General features: G+C 45.8%; 1 protein-coding gene across 1 annotated transcript in view; it reads left to right on the top strand.

Annotated features, from left to right (window-relative positions):
- Positions 1–21715, top strand: part of HSD17B12 (hydroxysteroid 17-beta dehydrogenase 12) — a 144477-nt gene that overhangs the window by 103324 nt on the left and 19438 nt on the right. Inside the window, exons 5-7 of the mRNA XM_056132849.1 lie at positions 3889–3953; positions 4836–4880; positions 21197–21231. Of these exons, the coding sequence (XP_055988824.1) occupies positions 3889–3953; positions 4836–4880; positions 21197–21231 (145 nt within the window). The remainder of the gene's footprint in view (positions 1–3888; positions 3954–4835; positions 4881–21196; positions 21232–21715) is intronic.

Below are 21715 nucleotides of genomic sequence, written 5' to 3'. Positions count from 1 at the left end.
GTAGTCAGGCCAGATGCAGCAACAAATGAATCTAGAAGAAAGAAATCATGCATGTTTGCATATTTTTTTTAAGTGTGAGATGTGGAAAATGAGGATTTCTAGATATGATCTGATCAAGAATATATATATATATTTTTTTATATATATGGGCTGGAGCAATAAGCACAGCGGGTAGGGTGTTTGCTTTGCACGCGGCCAACCCTGGTTCTATTCCCAGCATCCCATATGGTTCCCCGAGCACCGCCAGGAGTAGTTCTTGAGTGCAGAGCCAGGAGTGACCCCTGTGCATCACCGTGTGACCCCAAAAGAAAAAAAAGAATATATATATGCTATATATATGCAGCATTCAGACTTACTCTGGATTTTCTGAGCTTGCAAACATAGCATATCAACACTGGTACTTTTGACACTTGTGTGTGGGGACAGGGGACTATTGAGAGCATCTTGCTGAGGGGGGATTGTGGACAGTGAGCGCCTGCTTCCTGCCTGCAGAGGACCATTCCTCACAGCAGGGTGCCTTGCCTGCCACCGCTGCCTTCTCTCCTTCCCTCTCAGTTTATCCTTCCACCTGTGAGGTGGGTCCGTGGGTCCGTCCTCACTTCTCTTCTCTCTCCACCTTGTCTCTTCCACTGGGCTCTTCTTCCCTTGCTTAGCACAATGAGAAACTGCGGAGAAGTCGGTTGGGACTTCACAGCCCACAGTAATGATTGAGGTAGTGGTTGGAATTTAAGAGTTACAGAGACTTTCAGAAAGACACAGTGGATTGCATGAGTAGGAAAGTTTCGCAGGTCATGAAATTTTAAAATAATTAAAAAAAAAACTGACCCTGGTACCTTGCTTGAATCCTTAAAAAAAAAAACCCTCTTTAAGGTATCGATATTTAATGCCAATTTCAAAAAACACTGCCACTGAGAAGGGTTTTTCAACCATCTGAATAATGTTGGCACAGATTGTGGCACTTTTGTGTGGTGGATCTGTAATGCGTAAAGATGGAATTGCACGTACCCATCCTTGAGGAGAGGACATGACAATGGAATTATTTCCGCACTTCACCCAGAGCGGCTTTCTTTCCCACGTGCCTGACAGCTTTCTGCCTGCCTTTTAGTGATTGCTGCCATCTAGTGTCCCCAAACGCAGTTGCAGTGGGGTGGCCTTTTCCCAAAAGATGGCAACTGTTTTCGCAGTGTCTGGAAATAACTGTTGGACAGCAACAGTTGTGTTTCTGTGGTCCATCAGACACAGATATACCCCGCTGCAGTGGTTATTATGCGGAGACTGGGGGTCTCTCAGGTTCCCAAAGCTAGCCAATAAAGCAAGAAGGGATTTCAGAGCCCTAACCTCTGGAGTGGGACCATTGCCGGGGGGATGGGGTGGGGGGTGGAGGAGGGGGTTGTTCCCTACAAAGTCAGGCCCCCTCCTGAGAGGCCTGTTCTGCCTTAGCGTCTCTCCACCTACCCAAAAGACACTTCCGTGTGTCATTTTGTTTATAAAAGTAGATACTTATACATGATTCAGTTGTAAGTTCTCATGTTTTATTTCTTTTTTTGGTTGCGGGGGAGGGGGAGGGATTACCCAGAGATGCTTAAGGTTACTCCTAGCTCTGCTCTCAGGAATCACTCCTGGCACTGCTCATTGGAACCATATGGGATGCTGGGGATTTAACTTGCATCAGCTACATGTAAGGCAAGCACCTTCCCCACCGGCCTATGGCTCAGCCACTCATCTTTTTTTTCCCTCTCTCTCTCTCTCTCTTGCTCTTGCTCACTTGCTCTCATTGAAATCGCATTCTGCCGATGCTTTGCGGTTTTGTTAAACATCTCTCTCTCTTCCCCCTTTATCTGTTTTTTTTTTGTTGTTGTTGTTGAAGAACCGTGATTTATCAAGTTATTGATTGAATTGAGTTCTAGGTTTTCTTTCAGAGTGTGTTAAATGGACAGTCACATTTGCCTTGCGGGAGTAGATGACTCTGCTCATAACGTGGCTTCACATTTATTTGCTTAGTTAGCAGAGACGAATCTACAGACTTGCTTTCGTCTATGCAGCCCTGCACCGGAGTCTCTTCCCCGGTTTAGTACATTGAAAAAGTTGTTACTCCTCCCAGCTTTATCTGGCACAGTTCTTTGCAAGTTGCAGCACACCATCATCTGTTATACTCTTGTCACTGAATCCTCATTCAGCCGATGCTTTACAGTTTTGTTAAACATCGCTGTCACCTTTCTGTTTATTAGCCAACCATTACTCATCATTTTTTCCTAGTCGAATAACTGCATCAAGGTACAGAGTGGCTTCAGTGGCAGGTTTCAGTGCCAGTTCCTGAAGTTAAGCTTCTTGACTTTGAGTCCCTGCCTTACTTGGCTCCAATGTGAACTGAGCACTTTAATGGGTTCTGTGACCTAAAGATTCCGTATACAGGAAAGGAGAAAATGATAGGAATCAGTAGGGTTGTTGTGATGATGAAATGCAGATAATCTATTCCATTATCAATCTGATTAAATTTCAGGATACTTTGGAATTTCCATTTTGGTTCCTGCGTGGGTTCCTTACATGGGTTTTGTCTTGGCTAGTCCAAAACTTAAGCAAACCCTAGGACATTTGACTGGAATCACGTACGGATTCCATATAAATTTGTTCCTAGCTCCTTCATTGTTTTATATTCCCAACCTGAGGTGAAGTGATTGAGGTGAAGAGGAATGCCAGGAAGCTCTGTTTTTTTCTTTTTTTCTTTTGGTAAAATAAAGTAGTTTTATTTAGGGCTTTGGAGGAGAGAGGAAGATGCATTCAAGAGAGAATCACTGGGGCTTTCTCACAGGGGAGAGAGCTGAGAGCACCACATTTGAAAAAAATAAATAAATAAACGGGCTGGAGAGATAGCACAGCAGGTAGGGCATTTGCCTTTTTGCCTTGCACGTGGCCTACCCAGGTTCGATTCCCAGCATCCCATATGGTCCTCTGAACACCACCAGGAGTTAACTCCTGAGTGCAGAGTCAGGAGTAACCCCTGTGCATCACTGGGCGTGACCCAAAAAGCAAAAAAAAAAAAAACGGAAAGAGATCATGCATCTCAGATTGAGATGTGGGCAATCCCAGAGGAAGTGCCAAGAAGTTTAATATTTCCCCTTGACTTTCTGGGCCCTGTGGTCTAGAGGGACAGATGCTTGACCAGGGCCATTTGCTCCAATCCCCTCTCTCGGCCTCCACAGAGAAGCCTTTCGTCACTTCTCTGGCGAGGCCAGGTGCTCCAGGAATAGCTTCCGTCTGACCCTGTCCCGGGAGAAGACCGTTGTTGGGTTCTTGTCACTCCAGGCTTCTTTCCACTCCAGAGCGTGCTCTGGGGCACTGGAGAGCAGCCTTCTCTGGTGTTTCGAGTCTCGAGCACGTGTTTTACTCAGTGTGTGGTAAATATTTCTTGAGTGATCAAACGAGCTCATTTTGGAGAAGAAACAGAGATGCACATCGGATTTGACTTATCCCAAGACACACTTCTTGTCAGTTCCGGGGAAAACTTGAAGTTTCCGGTTTCCTACGCACGAGTGCCAGTCACTTGTTCGAAGATACTAGGAAAACTGAAGGCCGTAGAGAGGTGGGGTTAAGTAGTATCTGCAAATAAGTGTTGAGCAGAGGCGTAAGATACATCCCAAGGAGTTCTGGAAATAGGCAGTGGATGTCCTTTTGTCAGAGGTTGGGTGGTGGGTGCAGAACTGCCTAATGAAGTGGGGAGAAGAGTAGCAAACATTCCTGACAGGGAGATTCTAGAGAGTGAGATGCCCCACAGTGACTGGTATTTATGGCATCCTACGTCTCCTTTCAGTCTTGGTATAATAGTTCCATGATTTCAATAAGTCTCTAAAATATGATTGTTCATCAACTAATGGTGTTGCCTCCTTTCAGTGAACAACGTCGGGATGTCTTATGAATATCCTGAATACTTTCTGGAGATTCCCGAACTGGATCGTGTAAGTCTCTCTTTGTATATCAGAGAAACAGAATTGATGCATGCAGTATTTGTCAGGCAGTGGGATGTAACTGTTCAAGCTCTGCAGGCTGAGAGTAACTACCTAAGAGTCATACCTTGGATCTGCTTCCTACCCCCAGGTTATCCTAGGGGGTGGAGGTGGGGGTGGGCGTGGAACAGGCAGATGAGATGGCAGAGCAGTGTTCTGTGCATGGGTGAGCTACTTGGTTTGGTCCTCAGCACTCCAAAAATTTTAAAATGGAGATCCCTTGCCCATGAAATAGACGATTTCATTAGGGAGAAAAAATATTTCTAATCTCAATCATATGGTCCCAAGTTCAGTAATAGCTCTAGTTCATTATTGTTGTTGTTGTTAGAAACACAACTCACTTAAGTATCAGGACCCTAAATATCAGTTTAAAGTTCATAACTGTTAACATCTGTAAGTATGAATCAGTAAACCAGCTCTCTTAAAATGAAAGGTTATCCGTGATGTATGTGTGATTCTTCTAACAAAAACTAAAAACGCATTTTAGAAATGTAAATGTTATAAGTTCTAAGAAAATCTTAGATTTCAGTAATTTCTCCTTTCCACGTCAGTTGAGAGGAAATTGCAAACTGTTCGTGTTTATTTGAGATTTAGCGTGGCCTCTTGGTTCCAGATTCACTTACACACATACCTTGGGTTTTGCACACCAGCACAAACTGTTGCATTTGGTAGAAAAAAGTGCTTGGACACTGAGAGCGAAATAAAACCCAGCTCAGTGCCTGAACTCCCCGGACCTCCCTTGCTCCCAGCACATGTCCCCTCACCTGCATGTCAATGTGATGTGATTGTTCCCATCATCATCTGTATCAGTTACCTTTTTTTTTTTTTTTGCAGACCATCAAGAACCTGATAAATATTAATATTCTTTCTGTTTGTAAGGTAAGCAACTTCTTTATAAATACACCATCCTCCTCTTTCTGATCTTTCTGTTTAAAAAAAAAAACAACTCTGATATCAAGCTGGTTTGCCTTGGTCAGTTGGTCAGTGCTTGTGTGGATGAGAACCTAGGTTCCTGGTAAAGGTGGCCTGTCTCTTGTGTCAATGAAGTCAATGCTAGTCGCACTAGATGTCTAGTGTTGCTTTTCTCTTTACAACTACTGAATGTTTGTGAAAGGCCTCCTCCTCTGCAAGCACTGTGACTGGCCCCAGGACTCCACAAGCGGACTGAGGCTAAAGATTGATTTTTGACTCAGTTTCCGTCTACATGCCTTTTCATCACGGATCCACTGTTTCTGTTTTGGATCCTCTGGAGTATGTTGCAGGGGAGGAGTTCAATGTTGTGATCCAGCATTGTCAGAGGAGCAGAGGACTACGGAACAATGAGAATGATTTTATTCTTTAGTATCCCACCTCTGGAACGTTCTCTAGTTCCTATAATGTGAGGCACGCCTGATAGCCATGTCACGTGCATATGCTGACAGGAGACACCACAGCCTCCTGTGTGCTGAAGAATGGGAGGACTAGCCGGCAAACATGCACATTTGATGCACACGCTCCCACACGTTTGTTTCAATAGCGACAACAGTGAGATTCCACGCCTTGATTATTCATACCGAAACAGCAGAAAATACTGCCTCGGGCTGAATTTCCACGGGCAGTGTCATATACTTTCAACTTGAACAGCTGACGGAAAGCCAGATCCATTTCTAATAACTCCTGTGTCCCAGTTTATTTAAGGAAATCAAAAAAACATTAACTCAAAGCAATTAGAATTGACCACATCAATTCAGATTAGAACTTGTTCATTTTTACCTTCTGGCCAGTCTTAACTCCTGTGTAGCGGCAAATGTTAAAAAGTGGGGGGGGGGGGATGAGTTCTTCTGGGCTGGCAGGGAATTGGCTCAAGCGGTAGAGTATGTGGCTAATATGTGTCTAAGGCTCTGAGTTCAATTCCTGGCACTGCATGGTCCCCTGAGCACTGAGTGTTTAGTCTTCACCACGTGGCCACCATTTTCCAGGAGTGATTACTGGGTTGCTGCAGCACTGAGACAAGAGGGTTTATCCTTATTTCCCATCAACATGACTGATTCCAAGCCCAAAGAACCTAAGGTCTCACACTTTGTTCAACTTTTCATATGCGTCGCTGCCTTTCCTGTGTGATCTATGTTGTTTTTATCAATTTATTTTTATTTTTAAAGCTTGGGGACCACACCCACCTGTGCCCAGGGCTTCCTCCAGGTTCTGCGCTCAGGGCTCACTCCTGGTGGAGCTCAGAGGACCATAGGGGTTGCCAAGGATTGAACCTGGGTTCACCATGTGCAAGGCACGCACCTTGCCCCCTTTACTATCCTTCCGGCCCCTGTGTTGCTTTTTTTTTTCTCCCTGATTTTATTTTATTTTAATAAAGTAGTTCACAGTAATTTACCACATTCAGTATTCAACGGGCTGGAGCGATAGCACAGCGGGTAGGGCGTTTGCCTTGCACGCAGCCAACATGGCCGACCCGAGTTCGATTCCTCCGCCCCTCTCGGAGAGCCCGGCAAGCTACCGAGAGTATTCGATATGCCAGACACAGTAACAACAAAGTCTCCAATGGAGACGTTACTGGGCCCACTCAAGCAAATCGATGATCAACGGGAGGGCCTTTACTTTTACTTACTTTACAATATTCAACACTAATTCCACCACTGTAACACCTTCCCAGTGCCTTTAGTTGCCTCTCTGCCACCCAAGCCTGTCCTGTGGAGTGGAGTATAAAAACTCGCGTGGCCACTTTTGTGGCTGCGCACTCCAGGGATTCTGAGATTTTAGATAGGGTGATACAACTTTTGGCTCTCTTGCGAGATTTATTTGTGAGCCTCTGGATTATGGCCATTATTGAGTTTAAGTGGCGCCAGGCTCTGGGCAAACAGGGATGTGGGTGGAGGTCGCCCGTTTCCAACTCCAAAAGAACCTGGAGGTCACAAAGCCACATACCTGAGGTTTTCAGCAGATTCATTCTCATGCGTGAGGGGCTCAACTCGAGCCCGTGGAGATTGGCCGTGAGCGTAGTGGTGATTGGGTTCTGGAGGTTGTCGGTTGCCAGGGTTCTGTTGAGGTGGGCAAAGGGACTCGCCTGCCCACCTCCAATTGTCTTGGATGAAGTTCAGCCTGGCACAGCCTCTAGGGTCATCTCTGCAGCTTGTGGCTCTCCTGCGAGATTTATTTGTGAGTTCCCCTGTGTTGCTTTGAACTTGTTCTGTTAGTTCACTTTTGTTCGTTTGTTTGGGTCAAACCCAGCGGTGCTCAGGGCTCACTCCTGGCTCTACACACAGTGATCAGTTCTGGTAGCACCTGGCAGACCATAAGAGATGCCAGGGATTGAATCCAGCTCAGCTGCGGCAAGTACCCTACTTGCTGAGCTCTCCAACCCCAGCCCCGTCCTGTATTATGACGAATATGCCTCTATTGTCCCTTTGTTGATTGTGCCCTGTGGCTAACACCAGGGCTGCGTTTCGGTTAGCAGTGACTGTTTGAAGCCCCGGGGTAACTTAGAAGAAGGTGAAAATTGACCTGGGTATTGAAGCTTGTAGGGGCTCATGGTGCCACGGGACACAGGCACGAGTGTCTGCAGCCCAGTACACAGCCAGTGAGTGGGGAAGGGCACAGACCTCTAAGAGAGCACACACTCCCAGTCAGCGTCTGGTTGCCTGGCATGTGACTCTCAGGCAACCACCGGAGACGGGATGACTGGCTGAACCATGCCAGGAAAGACTGGCCCTAGCTTGTCCTCATGACCAGAACTGGTGCTAGCTTGGTGCCCCTAATCTGCAGCATTTTCAAGCCAGAATCCCTGAATGACTTCAGGTCTGGGAGTATCGATTGCTCCCTGTTCTGTACTATTAGGTTCAGTCATGAATTGGAAAAAAAAAAATGCGTGGCATGGGGGAGGGAATTCCTGGCCCCCCCCCCCCCCTGCACTTTGTGCCCCAACATGTGAGATTTGATCCCAGCACCACAGGGGCCGCTGAGCACCATTCCGAGAGTAGCCTTCCAGGACTGCCAAACCAGGAAAAAATCCTCCACATGAACACGGAAGCCCCCGTTCCCATCAAGGAGAAAGACAAGTGGCTCTGACCAAGGCGTTTGTAGGTCATCTCAGAATGGAGGGGAGGGTCACATCCAGGAGAGATCTAGGACACCTGAAAACTCTAGTTCTTTGGGAATCCTACACTTGGTATGTGTCCCTCGAAGACTGGATTTAGATCAACTGTCGCATTTGTTCCTGGCTTCTGGCTTTGGGGCCATGCCCAGTGGTGCTCAGGGGCTTCTCCTGGTTCCTGTGACAGCGGGTCGGGATCAACCTGGGCTTCCTGCCGGCACCGTCTGTGCTTGGTCAGTTGAGCTTTCTTTCTGGCCCCCCATGTGAGATCCTGCTGATAGTTGGCTCTGCCAGTAGTGCAGTGGAATGAAGGCACACACCCTTACTGGCTGCACCCCAATCGGTGATTTGGATGTGTCCCCGCAATATATTTGGATTGACTCAAGCAGTGTTTCTGGAGTGGGGTAATTTCACATCTGGATGTCTAGTCTTCAAGGAAAGTGTGAAATGGGAGCAGAGACCCGCCTTGCTCCATGCTGAACAGCGCTGACTAGTGCTGAGTAGCTGCTGATGCTTAGGAGTGAATCAGCCTGTCACCCCCACCCCCCACCCCCAGCCCTCATCACCAAAGTCCCCACTAATCCCTATTGCTTCCCCATTGCACTCATTTGTTACTTGGGGCTGGGGGTGTAGCTCAGGGATAGAAGGACGTGCCTTGCATGAAGGAGGCCCCAGGTTTCATCCCTTAGTGCTCTCCCCAGCCCCAGCCTCCAACCCCAGAGTCTGTTGCCTCTTTGGCTCCTTTAGGTACTTGGATTTCCATTCTCCTTCCATGGGAGTGTCTGCAAGTATTCACCCTACTCAGGCTGAGGAGATGGAGTTGAGGGAGAATGACTGGCTAAATCTCCTTTTAATCCCCAGGGTTCTCTAAAATCAAAACACTTGGAGAATGAGGCTGTTTGATTACTTTGTGTGTGTGTGTGTGTGTGTGTGTGTGTGTGTGTGTGTGTGTGTGTGTGTAGTGGGGGAACACCTGACGGTGCTCAGGGTTTACCCCTAGCACTGCAGTCAGTGCCCTGGGGACCATGTGGAGTACCAGGGATTGAACCCGGGCTGGCTGCATGCAAGGCAAGCGCCCTCCCCGCTGTACTGTTACTCCGCTTTTGCTCATCCCTCCCCCCCACCCCCTTCCCCTTTCTATTAGTGCTTTGCCACCCATACAGAAGCTGTCTGTGGGGTAGATCTAACATGCCTGGCTGGGCGGATCTCTGGCCAGTAAAGGGGGGGCGGGGAGTGGGGGTGGTTTGGCTGAATGGATTTGCCTCTGGCAGTACCAGTAGGGGGAGCCCTCCATTAATTTGGGAATTTGTGGGGAAACTCTCCATTCAGCGGTGCAGTTGTATTATAATTTAGGGGGTCACGCTAGTAAATGATCCCCTCTGGTAGGAATGCCCACTAGTCCTGCCTTTCTGGAATACAATATGAACAGTCCTTCAAAAACTAGAAATTGAGCTTCCATATGACCCCGCAATACCAATTCTGGGAATATGTCCCAAAGATGTAAAAAAGCATAGTAGAGATGACATCTGTACCTATATGTTCATTGCAGCACTGTTCACAATAGCCCAAATCTGGAAACAACCCAAATGCCCTAGAACAGATGACTGGTTGAAGAAACTTTGGTACTTCTACGCAGTGGAATACTATGCAGCTGTTAGGAGAAATGAAGTCATGAACTTTGCTTATAAATGGATAGACATGGGGCGGGGGTATCATGCTAAGTGAAATGAGTCAGAAAGAGAGGAACAGACATAGAAGGATTGCACTCATTTGTGGAGTATAAAACAGCATAAATGAGGCTGACTCCTAAGGATAGTAGATACATGGGACAGATAGATTGCTCCACAGCTGGAAGCCTGCCTCATGAGCAAAGGGGAGAAGGCAGCTGGAATAGAGAAGGGATCACTAAGAAAAAGATGGCTGGAGGAATCGGTCGGGATGAGAGATGTGTGCAGAAAGTAGATAAAGGACCAAACATGTAACCTGTCTGAATTGCAAACCATAATGCCCAAAAGTAGAGAGTATGGGGAATATTGTCTGCCATGGAGGCAGGGGGAGGGTGGGAAAGGGGGAGTATACCAGGGTTATTGGTGGTAGGGAATGTGCACTGGTGGAGAGATGGGTGTTTCATCATTGTGTGATTATAACCCAAACATGAAAGCTTGTAACTATCTCACAGTGATTCAGTAAAATTAAGGGGGAAAAAAAAGGAAATGATTCCTTCACCCTGCCCCAAGAATTCAAATGGACAGCACTAAGAAATTCATAAATTACAGGAAGGAAGGCTTGGAGCAATAGCACAGCAGGTAAGGTGCACAGTCTTGCACGCAGTCAACTTGGGTTAGATTCCTCTGCCCCCCTCGTAGACCCCAGCAAGCTATCGAGAATATCTTGCCCGCAAAGCCTGGCAAGCTACCCATGACTATTCCATATGCAAAAAACAGTAACAACAAGTCTCGCAATTTGTTGTGAGACTTGACTGGTGCCCTTTCCAGCAAAATCAATGAACAACGGGAGGACAGTGCTACAGTATATCCAGACTCCAGACAGGAAGAAGAGAATCAACTTCACCACTTACCCCCAAGCCAAGGGTTTTTCCAAGGAAAACATTCCAGGCTACCCTGAGGAGTTTCTAATCCTTCTGGGGTAGATTTGCAATTAGGCTCCTAAAATTTTTCAGTAACAGGGTACCTTTATCCCTTAGGGTCTTGTAGTAATCAGCAACTTCCAGTATAACTGCAAAACAGTGCGTCTGTCCAGCTGCAAGGCACACTCTAGTATTTGTCCTTCAAAAGTGTGAGCATTAGAGTGGTTCCGAGGTTCTCCTGCTACGGTAAAAGTAGATGTAGGAAATATGCCTCGCACCTGGATGGAAATGCCTTTGGGAACTCTAAGCAGTATTTTCCTTTCCCAAAGTCTGTCCCTTTGTTTTGGGGAAAGTCACCTTATTTAGGGAGCAGTAGCACAGCGGTAGGGCATTTGCCTTGCACGCAGCCAACATGGCCGACCCGAGTTCGATTCCTCCACCCCTCTCGGAGAGCCCGGCAAGCTACCGAGAGTATCTCGCCCGCACGGCAGAGCCTGGCAAGCTCCCCGTGACGTATTCGATATGCCAGACACAGCAACAACAAACTCTCCAATGGAGACATTACTGGGCCCGCTCGAGCAAATTGATGAACAACGGGAAGACAGTTAATTTAAAATGTACTTAATTATAAAATAATGAATAACAATAATATAAGAAAGTCTTATTAGGGGCTGGAGCAATAGCACAGCAGGTAGAGCATTTGCCTTGCACACAGCCGGGTTCGATTCCCAGCATCCCATATGGTCTCCCGAGCACCGCCAGGAGTAATTTCTGAGTGAAGAGCCAAGAGTAACCCCTGTGCATTGCCAGATGTGACCCAAAAAGCAAAAAAAATAAAATAAAATAAAACCAGTCTTACTAATAAGAAAGTTTTCCCCTTATTTCAGGTGGATGTTGGTGTAAGGTTTATTTTCATTTCAAATTTATAAATTAATGACTTACAGATTGATCATTACTAATTTCCATGCAGTCCTCTGTTCTAAAAACATCCACCCCCCGCATGCCCCCCCTCCCCCATCAGTTGGATGCTTTGGACCTAGAACAACTCAGAAGTTGTCACAATTGAAAAAAACTGTTTTCATGGTGTGGACCCAAGTTTTAGGTTATGTAATAATGGGGCCAGGGCAGTTGATTGTGGAGTCTCTCAACACAAAGGTGTGTTCATCAATAAAGAGGAGTCAACCAGTCCTTGGTGACCTCACAGCACTCTCAGAACTTGCTTTCAAATCAGACCTTTTAGAGTAGCTTCCTTACTGGACAGCCAGTGCTGGTGGCCATTCTGTTAGCCAGGCCCGCCCGGGAGAGCCTGAGAAGTTCCGATTTTAAGTTGTTGTTCTCCATACCACAGGGCAGAACCCATAGTTTGCCCAAGAAAAGGTGTGCTCTGACAACTTCAGCGGAGTTGTCGTCTCATTTCTCCAAAAGGGGCATGGTTGCTGCTTTTTTTTTTTTAATGTGACTCTTTGTAGGATTACAGGACAGTTTTGAAAATGATGGTTAATGATCCCAATGGAGAAGTTGGTGAAGGCGTTTTCTCTCTTTCCTTCTATAGAGTCTGTGAGGCTTAAACCACTTTTCAGTCCCTCAAATTCAGCCCTTGCTTATTCCATGCAGGATAGAGTAGAGGTCGGGTAGAGGGCAGGGCAAGGTGATCTTCAGGGTTGAGTTCTTAAAGCAGAATTCTCAGTGCTTTACCCAGAGCCAGGGCAAATTGTCCCACTGTCATTTCTGTTCATAGATAATGGTGATGATGGTGACAGTCTGTTTCCTGCATGACTGATTTATCATGAAGGTTGACCTTTTCATTTAGTTTTGTGCTCTCCTTCCCAAGGTCTAAGCAGTGGCATTTTCTTGAGGTGCTGTTCTCTCCCCTCAGAGATGACCAAAAATGCCAGGGGTTGCAGGATGAAAAAATATGTGCACTGTTATTGGGTTTCATGCCAAGATGAAATCTGAGGAGACCTGAACCGGCTATGCGAAGGAAACGGAGTCCCGTCTAGAAACTCCAGATTTAACTGATGCTGCAGACGTCAGAAGGGAGATTTCATTCGTGGTTATTTCTTTTAGAAGTAAGATTACTTTCAGGGCTTTTCTAATTACAGAAGTCATCAGATGCTGTTGCTAAAAATATAAGAAATATTTAGAGCACTAAGAAAGGAAGTCATTTCTAATCCCGCCCACAGATGGTTAGGTTGCAGTGAAACGTTCTCAAGCATTATTGAGTTACTTAACTCAATCACCTAATGATACTGTTTGTGTCACTAAATAGGATTCTAGCTTATTTTCCAGACAGGATATCCATAGCTGTGGATATCCTGTCTGGAATACTTCACTTTGAAAGAGAAGAGTTGATTTCTTCCCAAAAGTAATTCTCACTGCCCATCCCTCCCAGGAGTCATTCTGAGTGGGCTGTCATTCATGAAAGATCACATACAAAGTGATGTGATAGGTGTAATAGGAATTATCTATACATATGTAGTGTATGTACACACACACACACTCACCTATACACACACACACACACCTTTGCTCCTTTGATTCTGTGGTAAGGACAAAAGAAACTGTCGCTGAAAATATCAGCCAAAATAGGAAACAGTTCAATTTTTCTGCAAGGATTTGAAGCTCTCATTCAGTAAAGGTCCTATTAAGCAAATTTTAATCTGCTTTCAGGAAGAACTTATTAATTTTAAGAAGAAAAAATTTTTAATTTGAAGGGTTTGGAGACCATAGCTGGTGATGCTCAGACTATTCCTGGCTCATTGCTCAGGAGTGACCCCTGGTGGTGCTTGGGGAACCATACGCAGTGCTGGAAGTTAACTGGAAGTTAGGGTTGGCTGGAACGATAGCACAGCGGTAAGGCATTTGCCTTGCATGCAGCCCACTCGGCCGACCCAGATTTGATTCATCTGCCCTTCTCGGAGAGCCCGGCAAGCTACGGAGAGTATCTCGCCCGCACAGCAAAGCCTGGCAAGCTACCCGTGACGTATTCGATACACCAAAAACAGTAACAAGTCTCGCAATGTTACTGGGTCCACTTGAGCAAATCTATGAACAACGGGAGGACAGTGCTACAGTGCTAGGGTTGTCTGTGTGTAAAGCAACTAAATGGGAATGGGGGCGCAACCGGCAGTGGTCAGGATTTAATTCTGGCTCTGTCCTTAGGGGTCACTCATGGGGGGGGCTCTGGGGGCCATATGTGGTGCCAGGGATCTAACCTGGGTGGGCCACTTGCAAGGCGGCAGGCACCCTACCCACTGTACTATTTCTCTGGCCCCTTAGAACTCTCTCCTTGTTTCCTATATATTTTAGAAATAGCCCTAACATAGAGGAGGACATATAAAAACCTACCTTCTTGTAAACCACAGTGTTCATATAAAGTGTAAGGGGAAAATAAGATTTTTTAAAAGGGTAGGTTGTCAAGGAGGCAGGCAGAGGTGTGAGAGGGGACATTGGTGGAGGGAAGTTGACCCTGGTTATGAGAATGACGTGGGAACATCATTTGTCTGAAACCCAACTATGAATAACTTAAAATAATGATGCCTTCATAAAAAATAGTGGGGACTAGAATAATGGTATGTAGGTAAGACGCACACCTTGCACGTGGCATACCCGGGTTTGATCCCCAATGCCACATAGGTTCCCCAAGCTCTGCCAGTAGTGATCCCTGAGCATAGAGCAGGAGTATGTCCTGAGCATCACCAGGTACGTACCCCAAACAAAACAAAACTAAGGTTTAAGGGAGTTCTTCACCGGAGACATTATGGGTATGAAAGCATTCTCACCTGGGCTGAAGTTGTAGTTCAGCAGTAGAGATGTTGCATATATTGGGCCCTGGGTTCAGTCCCCATGATTACAAAAAATATTTTTTTCAAACAGAGCTGCTGGATGAGGAAAGTACATTAAAGAAAATTAAATCGAATGTGGGAAGCATAACAAGTAGGGACTGCTATGTTTTGATTACATATAGAATCATGTTTTTAGCAGGGTGTAGAGGTCTATATTAAGAGTGTAATAAACATACAGTATATAGGAAAATGTTTTTCTAATAAGTAAAACCTGAGTCCCAAAACTGTAAAAATAAAATGCTTTTTTTTTTTAAAAAAGCACCAAAAAACTATCCCAAGACCCAAAAGGGACTATACCCATTATATATTTTATATATCTATACTACTGGAAAGTAAAGCAGAAATGCTTAATTGATTAACTTTAAAATAGAAGTAAAACTACTAAATTCATTCATTCATTCATTCATCATCCTGTTATTCGTCAATTGCCTCGAGCAAGCCCCAGTAACGTCTCTTTCATCCTAGCCCTGAGATTATATTCAAGGCTCTTTAGGAGAATGAGACCCATCATTGTTACTGGTATTTGGCATATGTGGTGCACCACGGGGAGTTTGCCAGACTCTGCCCTGTGGGCAGGCTATATTCGATAGCCTGCAGGTTTGTCCAGAGTAGGAATGAGATAATAAGATATCATAAAAAGATGTCCTGATAAGATGTGGTTCTGGGAGCTGGATTTTATAGTCTCTGAGTCTTGGCCGTTGGTGGGATTACACGGCGTCAGGGGGCCAGGTGGTGGGTGTGACCCCCGCCTACTGGAATTTGGAGGATCTGGGTGGAGGATGCTCGACTCCAATCCGAGTAGGCTTGGAGATCTCGGCCCCGGAACCCGCGTGGCTTTGTCCCTCTGCCAGTACCTTCATGTGTGCGGAGAGTGGTCTCAGCATGGTGGTGGCTGGTCCTGGAGGTCTTCGGCTGCCGGAGCCCTGGTCGGGGCGGGGAGGAAAGCTCAACCCGCTCCCCTCCAAGGGACCCCAGCGAGGAACAGCCAGGCGCAGGGGCAGGAGACTGACTGCTAAATGTTTAACATAAATAACTAAATGTTTAACATAAATAACAAATTCTTGCCTCTGCTCAGGAGGAACCCCTGGTGGTGCTCAGGAAATTGTATGTAATGATGGGGATTAAACCTGGGCTCGTTGCACAAAAGGCAAGCGTCTTAATCTCTGTACTATCTCTCCAGTTCTATAAATACCTTTTTTTTATTTATTTTATTTTATTTTATTTTTTTTGCTTTTTCGGTCACACCCGGCGATGCTCAGGGGTTACTCCTGGCTCATGCACTCAGGAATTGCTCCTGGCGGTGCTCGGGGGACCATATGGGATGCTGGGAATCGAACCTGCGTCGGCCATGTTGGCTGCGTGCAAGGCAAACGCCCTACCCGCTGTGCTATCGCTCCAGCCCCTAAATACCATTTTAATAAAGATAATTTTCCCAAACTCCCATTCCCCCCCCCCAAAAAAAATCCAAGCTTCCTACTATTTTTCTAATAAGGGTGTGTGTGTGTGTGTGTGTGTGTGTGTGTGTGTGTGTGTGTGTGTTGTGTGATGCTAGGAGTTGAACCCAGGCCTCACACAAGGCAAGTGGAGTAAGTGCTCCGGTGCTGAGTTATCCCTAGCCCTTTTCTGATTTTCTTTTTTGTTTTTTTGGGGGGGCCATGACCAGTGTGTTCAGGAATTACTCCTGGCAATGGTCTGGGGAACTATACGGGTTGCCAGGGATTGAACCTGGGTTAGCTATGTTCAAGGCAAGTGCCTTACCCACTGTATTATCACTCCGGTCCCCCTTCACTGATATTCTTAATCACCGAACTTATAAATTATGATAAACACAATTTAGTCATATCTTGAGAAGAACAAAAAAGAATTCCAGGTACAACAATTATCACCTGCAGATGTTCTAAAATTAGCATTCTGAGATAACTCCAAAACAGTTTGTGAGCTGTGAAATCGAGTTCAGTTAGTCATTCATAGAAATGCTTCGTATATGATATAAATAACCAAATATCGAGATACCAACCAAGGCACATAAAATAGCACGAGACCTCTAATAGCTCAGTTAAAATATCCTGTGTCAGTCTTGGTGTGAAAGAGAATGAAATTGGGTGTGAACATTGCAAAATCTTTGTGCTTACACATACAATTTTAAGAATTACTTGTATAGGCACAGCCAAATAAAGGAGGTTTAAAGTTGAATTTATTATGACCCATAATCTGATTAAAAGAGAAGATAATCTAAGTCTAATGAAAGCATTAATCAGTTTTATAAAAGCATATTGATTTCAGATATCATTTCCCAGGTGGCTCAGTGTTGCATAGAAGATGTTCCATTTTATGGCACAGAGAAATAATTTAAAGTTAGAGTTTAAAAGGAGAAGCCAATGAATTATAACCCCCACTCACACCCCAAACTTCCGGGTGAGAGCATTTTTATTAGCAAGGGGTTTTATTCAGTTTGTTTGAGTTTGAAGTTTTCTTTGCTCCTCCTGATTCTAGTGATGTCAGGACTTTGGGGAACTGAATAATAGCTTCTTTGCTCAAAATGCTTTGGGACTTCTTTATTAAACATTAACTAAGAAGTGTGGTTCTCTTGGTGAAATGTGCTAAATAACTGTTTCCAAACTCTGCTAAGAATGCGTATGATCTGTCCTTCTGATAAAATAGTCCATCCCCATTAACCAGTCTGTGTGCCTTTGTTTGTACTGGCGTGATGTGGTATGTATGCAAATCGCATGACGTATATAATAATGCCTTTCTTTTATTACTGTTACTGTTGTTGTTACTGTTGTCTGTTTTGTTTTGGGTCCACACCCAGCAGAGTTTAGGAGTTAAGTCCTGGTTCTGTGCTGAGTGATCACTCGCGCCCAAGCTCAGGGGGCCATATGGAGTGCCAGGAATCAAACCCGGGTCAGCCGCAGCATCCTGCCCACTGTACTGTAGCTCCAGCCCCTGTTATTTCACTTGTTTATGGACTTCATTCTGCATGAAGATTTTGTTTTTAATATCATCAGTTCTCCCAACTTAAATTATAGTTTCTTGCAGCTGTTTTCCCTTGTGGATTCTGTTCCATTTAGTTTTGGTTATTGTTTGTTGTTGTGTTTTTTTTTTCCTTTGGGGAGGGGGCTTGATGAACTCCTGTTTATTCTTCCAGAACTTAACATTGTCACTAATCATCTGTGCCCTTTGCTCCGTCAGTTTTACACTCACAGCACCATCTTAGGAAGACCTGTTTTTTGTTTGGTTTGGTTTGGTTTGGTCTGGTCTGTTCTGCTGGATGGCAGCTCCACCAACCACCCATCCTGACTTGACTGCGTAACTTGGCCTTAGCAGAACAGAACAAAGGCCCTGCATTACCTCTTGTTGCCCCTGGCTGTCAATTGACTTGCATAGAGCAACTTTGAGAGTTGTTTTCTCCTGGGTTTTTGATCAAGTAGCACCAGGTGGAATAGAGTGATTCCAGTTCTGTCTTATCTGAAAAATTATTATAATGATTTTAAAGACCAGCTTTATTGAGGAATAACTTACAGTTCATAACATTTGCCCCTTTTTCAGTATAAAAATCAGGTTTGGTGGTTTTTTGTTTTTGTTTTTAACAGTTATGAAATTAGAATGATTCCAGGGGCCAGGGCTGCGGTACAGTGGTGGAGAAACCTGCTTTGCACGTGGTGCACTCTGGGTTCAAGCCCTGTGCTGTGCAAAATGCAAAGAACAATTTAACTCCCCTGAGGAAGTACTCACTGAAATATTTTTACATATTGATGGAACTATACGGAGTTGACCTGCATGGCCTCGGCATGTATCATGGACTCTCAGCTTTCCCAGCAGAGGCCTAGCTACCTCATGCATGCTGACACAACTCCCCAGATCTTCTGGATGCTTCCATTGACTCATGTTCTTTCTTTCTTTCTTTCTTTCTTTCTTTCTTTCTTTCTTTCTTTCTTTCTTTCTTTCTTTCTTTCTCTCTCCCCCCACCCCCTGCTCCCCCATTTTCTTGTTGTTGTTGCTCTTTTTTTGGTTTGGGGGCCACGCCTAGCCGTGCTCAGAGCTTCCTGTTGGCTCTGTACCCACGGATAACTCCTGGCAGGGCGTGGGGGGCCCTCTGAGTTCCTGGGGATCCACACCAGCTGCATGCAAGGCAGACGATGCCCTGCCCACTGTACTCTGTCTCCGGCCCTGTCTCCATGCTCTTCTCGGCAATTCGGAGCAATGGCTTCTTCATTCATTACATCAGGACTCTGGAGGAGGAGAGGCACTAACGTCGGTCACACTGGCAATCAGGGGAAGGGCTGGGGTTAGAACTGAGAGCCCCGGCTAGGTCCTCTGCTTGCCATAAGCATCCAGGGCTGCCCGTGGAGCGTTTGCTTGTGTGCGCCTCTGAAAAAGACAAATCTTATAAGCACATCTGCAATCATTACTGTTTAATCTGAAAAGGAGTGACTGTGTTGAAAGGTAAGCTCTGAAATCTGCCTTTCCTTTGATTTAGTTCCATACAATTTGGTTTGAGATCCAGTGGGAACATTCCGAATTTGGGTCAGGCAAAACCGGAAGAAAAAGCAGAAACAAGGCTGTGTTTTGTAAAACTGGGAAATATTGAGGCCACTCGGCCAGCAGCATCATTGCTGATTGAGTTTGCTCTGGGGATTGTTTCTTTTTTTAAGATGTAGAATGTTAACATCGGTTGACCTTTATCAACACAAATGGTCAATTATGTTAGAATCTGGGTTTGGCTGAGATTGAAATTTATTTCTCTCAGATTAAAAAAAAAGCAAGATAATCAAGATTCCGGCAGAGTAGTTACCAATATCTTAGGGCTCCTGTTTTTTTTTTTTCTTTTTCTTTCTTTTTTTTTTTTTTTTAAATTTCATTGTTCTTATAGAGAGAACAGTGTAGGTCTGAGTGAACGACAGGTAGTGAACCGCTCAGCTCCCTCTATCACATTTATATTCCTGTACCTTGTATATGGGCTGGAGCGATAACACAGCGGGTAGGGCGTTTGCCTTGCACACAGCCAACATGACCGACCCGAGTTCGAGTCCTCTGCCCCTCTCGGAGAGCCTCGCAAGCTACCGAGAGTTATGTCGCCTGCATGGCAAAGCCTGGCAAGCTCCCCGTGATATATTGGATATGCCAAACACAGTAACAACAAGTCTCCAAATGGAGACGTTACTGGGCCCGCTCGAGCAAAATGATGAACAACGGGAGGACAGTGACAGTGACAGTGACCTTGTGTATACATGTATTCTCAGCTTTACTTTTATTTTTCTTGGGCAAGGGGCACCGGGCCACACACAGAGCTGTACTCGGGACTTCCCCCTGGCTCTGCGTATTCCTGGTGGTGCTCAGGATTTCCCGCATGCAAGAGATTCAAGTGGGGTCTGTGAAGCCCCTTACCCCTCTGTTCTGCCCTGTTAACAACCTTTCTTCACATGTAGCAACGGGAGTGTCAGCTGGATAGAGACCCACATTCCAGCCTATTACTCCCCCAAATTTCTTACATCTCTCCCACAGTGCTTTTGCCTCTGTTACTCAGTCCTATCTAGTAAGAGGAAAGTTGAAATATTAACACATAATTTCCCTTGAAAGGAGGGGTGGGGGGAAAAAAAAACAAACATGCCCCCATGCCCCCTCCAGTTCTTGGAGCATTGATGAGATTAAAGGAGTCAAGAATTCCTGTTCTTTAGGCCAGAGAGATAGTACAGGGGTTAAAGTGCTGGCCTCGCGTGCTGCGGACCCCACTTCAGTCCCCTGGCACTGCTTATGCCCTCCCCGGCCCCCAATACTGCCATGAGTGATCCCTGAGCACAGAACCAGGAATGAGACCAGAGCACCACTGGGGATGGCTAAAAACCAAAAGCGTTCCTGGGCTCCTTTTGGGGGTGTACTCAGAAAGTGTTCTGGTCCTTGGTTGAGGGTGGGTGTCATTGCCTTCAAAAGCAAAAGCCGTAACACTGCCCTGTTTTCTGGCCTGAAGAGTTCCCATTCGAACTTCAGTATTTAACAAGGGTGCATGTCTTAACTCTTTATAATCTACAATATTCTAGGGGAGTGTCTAGGAGGTAGTATCTCGTTGTTTAACCTGTATTTAGTCAACAATTATAATGCCCTTTAAAAACAAAGGTGGGTTTTTTTTCCCCCTTGTTGGTTTCTGGAGCTCCTGGGTAACCTTGCTTTAAAGGCATTTTCCTCACAAACTTCTGTATCAACGAGACAAATCCATTTCTCGTGCTACTTAGCAGTTGTGAGGACGTGAAGGTACACCTAACATTTGCCAATGCAGTACTTAAATACGGGGTTCTCCAGGGGGGCTCTTGCAATAGGAGAAGATGGCTGGAGAAAGTTTAAAGTCCTCTTTGCAGGCAGATAATTCCCTGTGATGACATCTGTCCGTCCTGCGCTTGCATTTTGAAAAACCCTCAACGCTTACTTCTTCAGGTTCTGCGTACCAGTGTTCCCTTTCGGGCCAGCCCGATTTTATCAATGCTCACTCAAGTGTTCCTCATTAGCCCCAGGAGCTTCCTGGAATTCCTTTCTCTGTGCCCTTGACACAGCCGAGGGGTCCCGAAGGTCTCACGTCAGCCCGCTGGACAGCGGGTGGTTTCCCGGTCACCCTTTGTCGTGGGGGTGGATTCTCCTGTCTGTTGCCGGCCTCCTCAGCCATCACCCATGTTTTGTTTTTCTCTTTCAGATGACACAGTTGGTGCTGCCTGGCATGGTGGAAAGGTGAGTCACAAGCTCACACGCTCATGACTATTTATAGGGAGAATCCTTCCTTGGCAAGATTCATTAAAGTGACTAATGAACCTAGCCTCCACATCTTCGTGGCAGCGTCACGTGTGCGGCCAGTCACACGGAGGCGCGTGAGTCATCCATGGTGGAGGCCTTTTGCACTCGATTCCCTTTTTATTTCTCTCTCTCCAGGGTTGTGGGGGTTCCTTTAGATCGGGATTAAAAAGTCTGCCTGAGTCACCATCACTAACTCAATTGCCTGCTATTCTGAGGGGGCGGAGAGCGTTCCTGGGATATTCCCGGGAAAACCTTCTCCCCGAAGCCTGCACCCAGGCAGCCCAAGCCAGGGGGCTTTCCCCAGCCAATGCCCAGCTTCTGCTTCTCCACTCCTGACCAGCAGAAAGGTTTGCACGAGGAATTTAGGTGTGTTCCGAAGGGATGAGACGATGACAATTCCTTGTAAAACCAAGTAGTAATT

The sequence above is a fragment of the Sorex fumeus genome, unplaced genomic scaffold (assembly GCF_029834395.1).
Source record: "Sorex fumeus unplaced genomic scaffold, SorFum_2.1 ptg000007l, whole genome shotgun sequence".
Taxonomy (NCBI): Eukaryota; Metazoa; Chordata; class Mammalia; order Eulipotyphla; family Soricidae; genus Sorex; species Sorex fumeus.
Note: the sequence above shows the minus strand (reverse complement) of the source record. Positions and strands in the feature narration are given on the sequence as shown.